This window comes from Haliaeetus leucocephalus, unplaced genomic scaffold, assembly GCF_000737465.1.
Source record: "Haliaeetus leucocephalus isolate CR32 unplaced genomic scaffold, Haliaeetus_leucocephalus-4.0 Scaffold454, whole genome shotgun sequence".
NCBI classification, from domain to species: Eukaryota; Metazoa; Chordata; class Aves; order Accipitriformes; family Accipitridae; genus Haliaeetus; species Haliaeetus leucocephalus.
The window spans coordinates 14,474-15,549 of NW_010972890.1; the positions used below are offsets into that span (position 1 = coordinate 14,474).

Consider the following 1,076-nt stretch of genomic DNA (forward strand, 5'->3'; position numbering starts at 1 on the left):
TGCTGGTCCCTGTCCCCTCCCCGGACCCCCTGCCACCCCCCCAGACCCTCACCATAGCAGGGCTGGGTCGCTGCTCTGGCGACTGAGGTGGTAGGAGGACGCGACGAGGAGCCCACAGAAGACAGAGAAGAGGAGAGGGACCTGCTGCTCCCCCCACGGTGCCTGTGGTGTTGGGGGGGGCATCAGGGGGGGCCCACGGGCACCCCACCAGCCCCACAGGCAACCATACAACCCCCCTGGGGCCCACAGGAACCCCACAAGCCACCCCAGGGACCCCAAAAGCCTCATAGGCTGGTTGGAGACCCCCCCACCCAGCAGGTTTGAACCCCCCAAGGACAGCATGAGCCTCCCCAGGACCAGTCAGGGCCCCCCCCAGGGGCAGATTCAAACCCCACAGAGACCCCGGGGCACCTCAGGGACCCCCAGGCAGATCAGGGACACCCCCCCCGGGACAAGTTGAGACTCCTTGGGGCAAGCCAGGGACCCCCCTGGGGACCCCATGGCAGGTCAAGGACACCCCCCAGGGACCTCTGGGGCAGATCAAGAACCCCTGGGGCAGATTGAGACCCCCCCCCATGTCAGATCAGGGACACCCCCCAGGGCAGATCAGGGACCCCCTGGGGCCCTCCAGGATAGATCGAGACCCCCTGGAGGAGATCAGGGCCCCCCCCAGGGACCCAATGGCACATCAAGGACCCCCAGGGCAGGTCAAGGAACCCCTGGGGACCCTCCCAGAGCCCCCCCCCGCACCTGGATGGCCCCCAGGCAGAAGCCGTAGAGCGCAGCAGCGACCAGAAGGCTGCGGGCCAGCCCGTACAGAGCAGCCAGGGGACTGGTGGCGGCTGCGAGGTGGGGAGAAAGAGGTGAGTGAGACCCCCCCCCGCTGAAATGGGGTATGGGGGGGGTCCCCAGACCCTCGGGGGGGGGAGTCCAAACCCTACCAGTGCCACCGAAGACGTGCATGTCGACCTGCTCCAGCAGGTACATCAGGCAGGTGTTGACCTGGGGCAGCAGCCCCAGCAGGAAGACCAGAGGGAAGCAGAGGGTGAACACTACAGGGGGGGGCACCAAAATTA

At 67.5% G+C, this 1,076-nt stretch overlaps 1 protein-coding gene across 1 annotated transcript; it reads right to left on the reverse strand.

The window, feature by feature from the left end:
- Positions 1-48: 48 nt before the first annotated feature.
- LOC104836571 (pecanex-like protein 3) lies at positions 49-1,047 on the reverse strand. Its single transcript, XM_010575236.1, has 3 exons — positions 942-1,047; positions 751-842; positions 49-162 (listed from the first exon to the last, which is right to left on the reverse strand). Exons 1-3 carry the CDS (start codon positions 985-987, stop codon positions 49-51), a joined length of 252 nt encoding a protein of 83 aa, XP_010573538.1. The 5' UTR covers positions 988-1,047.
- Positions 1,048-1,076: the final 29 nt, after the last annotated feature.

Bases quoted from the DNA above. Each gene is read 5' to 3' on its own strand.
- LOC104836571 (XM_010575236.1), bottom strand. From the start codon at position 987: ATGTACCTGCTGGAGCAGGTCGACATGCACGTCTTCGGTGGCACTG. The intron at 843-941 runs GTAGGGTTTGGA...CCCACCTCGCAG, and splicing joins GCACGTCTTCGGTGGCACTG to CCGCCACCAGTCCCCTGGCT. The intron at 163-750 runs GTGCGGGGGGGG...CCAACACCACAG, and splicing joins TCTGCCTGGGGGCCATCCAG to GCACCGTGGGGGGAGCAGCA.